We start from the raw sequence: 3,478 nt of genomic DNA on the forward strand, positions 1-3,478 counted from the left end.
ATGATCTAAAATATATTAGATATGAAATTGGGTGTTGTGTCCTTCCCCTTAGATCCAACAGATAATGTCTATGGATATGTTAATTCCAGGATTGATGGAAGATTCGTGCGCCATTGGTAACTGAATTTTCGCTGTACCCTATCGCATCTCATTATTTACCCTGCCATTATCTTCTGTAGCAAAGTGTCACACACGTGTCACGTGAGAGAGAGTGAGTGAGTTCACGCGTGATGTGAAGCTCTTGGCCTGCATTTATTCATGCAAATATTACAGTGCCATGAATGAATAATGACTATGCTGTTGTTTTCTCATGTGGTTCCAAGAGTATGTTTTTTTTGTTTGTGTCCAAAATTCCGTGTGTGTGTGTGTGTGTAGTTTCAACCATGTTTTCATTGGATTGGGTCAGCCCCAAGCAAAAGACCCCTTAATCCCACACACACTGTTGATGAGGGAGCTTTATAAACAAGACTTGCCTTCAACCTTACCTGCTCGAGGTGAGGGGTCAATGAAACAACAAAGTAAGAAAGAAAGCTCGTGGAAAAGAAGAAAAAGCTAAGAAAAAAAAGCGTTAAAGAAAGCTGATTACATAAAGCAACACCTTTTTTTCTCTCTCTCTCTCTCTCTCTCTCTCTTCTCTTGTGCCATCATCATTTCTCACCTTCTTTCTACGACTAAAGCTGAAACCCCACTATTACAAACCTCATCTGTTGTACTGCTTGTGGCAACTAATCGCGTAAACTTCTCCTAACATATAGTCCTCAAAGCACTCGCACAAAAATTCCACCCATGTTAGACAACAGTGCTTCTTCTGGTGCTCCTTCTTCTTCTGATGCTGCCTTTGCATTATCTGAAAATGGGGTTCCTAACAAAAGAAAAAGAAGACCCGCAGGCACACCCGGTAAAGTTTTCCTTTTTTTGGGGGTCTTAAGTTTCAAGCTTTTATCTTAAACTAAACAAATTTTGTGGGGTTCTGTTTTTCTCTCCAAAGTTAATTTCTTTAAATTTTGTTGTTGTTGTTGTCGTGTGTTTATATATTTATACATATAAGCAGATCCAGATGCTGAGGTTGTGTCCCTCTCACCCACCACCTTGCTGGAATCTGACAGATACGTGTGTGAGATCTGCAACCAAGGGTTTCAGAGGGACCAGAATCTTCAAATGCACAGGCGAAGGCACAAGGTGCCGTGGAAATTACTCAAGAGGGAAACACAAGGGCAAAAGAAGAAGGTTTTTGTGTGTCCAGAACCAAGCTGTTTGCACCATGACCCGTGCCATGCCCTTGGAGACCTCGTGGGAATTAAGAAGCACTTTAGAAGGAAGCACAGTAATCATAAGCAGTGGGTGTGTGACAAGTGCTCCAAAGGCTATGCAGTTCAGTCTGATTACAAAGCCCACATCAAAACCTGTGGCACCAGAGGCCATTCCTGTGACTGTGGCCGTGTCTTTTCCAGGTTTCTGTTTTTATCTCTTCCACTTCTCACACACCCACGTTCATTCCAAGTTTCCATCTTTCTCTTTCTTTCTCTCTCTTTCTCGGTTTCTGTGTATTCTCATCAGTTTCAGCCCCTGCTCAGCTGCACTTGTTTTTGTTCTTAATAACGGAAACCAAACAAACTATTGGTATTATTTTACCTCTTAAATTATGTATATAATTATGTGATTATTCTTCTGCAGCTTTCTTGGAAGTCAAACCCTAAAGTTTTAGCTAGTTACAAGGATGGTGTAGAGAAATAGAAGTTATAAGTCTCATATACCCTTTATGTGAAAGATTTTCCATCTTGTTGAGGTTATTAATTACTATATTTTGAAAAGTAACAGAAGTTGAAAATTTTCATATTTATAAGCATTGTGTTATGAATACTGTATACACCTAATCCACCTCATTCTGGCTTTTGCACATCGTTTAGGAGTTCCTATGACAACAACTTTTAAGTTTGTGGACAGTGTATCTTCACACTTTTACTGACAAACTAAACAAGACACAAATACCCTCATATACAGTAGCTGGGAACAATTTGTTTTTTCCGTTTCACTTACGAAGACCACATCAATTTGATCACTCTGTCTTATTTTATTTATTATAGTATTCCATTTGAACCTACTCACGGAATCATGGATGGACTGGATCTTTGATTAATTATTTTTCATATTGCTTCATGCTTGTTATATAAACACTACACTACCAAGATTTTCATACATATACATACCTTCGTTTAAACAAGTTAAATTTCTCTAGCCAATTATATATTCAGATACAACAAAACAAAGACATAACATATATTTGCATATATGATATTCTAATATATAATGTCTTTTAATTACCTAAACATTTGTTTATCCATTCAGGGTGGAGAGTTTCATAGAACATCAAGATGCATGCAATGTTCGGCAGCACCGGCCAGAGTTGCAAGCACTGCAACCTGCGTGCTCTTCTAGAACAGCTTCAAGTGCAAGTCCATCTAGTGAGGCAAATTTTAGTATAGCCCCAACATTGCAAGGAATGCCACTGCCGAAACCAGCTGATCAACAAGCTTCGTTATTAACTTCAGAGATACCCAACAAACATAGCATCTCTCATAACTTAGAACTTCAACTCTTATCTTCTTCAATAAGTTCTCAAGAAAAGAGAAATTCAAAGGAAAACTATGAGACCCATTTGAAGCTTTCAATAGGTTCATGTAGTAATGACAAAGGGAGTGAATCGGAGAGAGCATGTTCAGAAACACATAGGAGCCCGCCTGGTGCAGAAAGGAATGTGAATGATTATTCCACATTGGAAGTGGCAAGGTTGAAAGAGTTTGCAGGTGAGGAGCTCAAGTTGGCCATGGCAGAAAAAGCTTATGCAGAAGAGGCTAGAAGAGAAGCTAAAAGACAAATCGAGATGGCTGAACTTGAGTTTGAGAATGCGAAAAGTATAAGGAAACAAGCACAAGCTGAGCTTTCCAAGGCGGAAGATTTGAGAAAGCAAGCCATCAAGAAGATAAGCTCCACTGTTATGGAAATAACGTGTCAAACTTGCAAACAACACTTTCAGTCTTCAACTGCTGGGGGGTTTCCATCAGAAGAAACCTCCATTGTGATGAGTTACATGTCCTCAGCCACCACAGAAGGTGAAGCAGAATGACATACACTGTAACCATTATGTTAGCTTTTCAGTCAAAGAAAGAAAAAACCTTTATTCTGCATAAGGGAAAGATGATATTGCGGGACAGTTTATAAGAAGTTATATTGTTCTTTCTTATTTTTTTTATTTTTTTTTTGTTTCTTTCATGTTTTCTTTTCTCTTGACTCAGTGAAATTTGTATTATTTTAAAGAAAGTTCATATTCTTTATTATAATATTGTTGTCGAGATGCAGCGTTTAGGATTTGAGTCTGACAGCTGTTGAAGGTTTGTTCAATATTCAGTTGTAATTTGTTTTGTTCATCTGACATATTCATCTGTTCATTTGTCATATGAAAAATTATTCACGATCATGG

At 38.1% G+C, this 3,478-nt stretch overlaps 1 protein-coding gene across 1 annotated transcript; it reads left to right on the forward strand.

Moving 5' to 3' along the window:
• Positions 1–426: 426 nt before the first annotated feature.
• Positions 427–3,478, forward strand: LOC113855229 (zinc finger protein SHOOT GRAVITROPISM 5-like). The gene is made up of 3 exons (XM_027486777.1): positions 427–898; positions 1,052–1,451; positions 2,347–3,478. Exons 1-3 carry the CDS (start codon positions 787–789, stop codon positions 3,122–3,124), a joined length of 1,290 nt encoding a protein of 429 aa, XP_027342578.1. The 5' UTR covers positions 427–786; the 3' UTR covers positions 3,125–3,478.

The sequence above is a fragment of the Abrus precatorius genome, unplaced genomic scaffold, assembly GCF_003935025.1.
Source record: "Abrus precatorius isolate BTA unplaced genomic scaffold, Abrus_2018 Scaffold11, whole genome shotgun sequence".
NCBI classification, from domain to species: domain Eukaryota; kingdom Viridiplantae; phylum Streptophyta; class Magnoliopsida; order Fabales; family Fabaceae; genus Abrus; species Abrus precatorius.

What these genes read in the sequence shown, in the direction of transcription:
- LOC113855229 (XM_027486777.1), top strand. Translation starts at nt 787, where the DNA reads ATGTTAGACAACAGTGCTTCTTCTGGTGCTCCTTCTTCTTCTGATGCT. An exon ending in AAGACCCGCAGGCACACCCG is followed by an intron (nt 899 to 1,051) that starts GTAAAGTTTTCC and finishes ACATATAAGCAG; the next exon opens with ATCCAGATGCTGAGGTTGTG. An exon ending in TGTGGCCGTGTCTTTTCCAG is followed by an intron (nt 1,452 to 2,346) that starts GTTTCTGTTTTT and finishes TTATCCATTCAG; the next exon opens with GGTGGAGAGTTTCATAGAAC.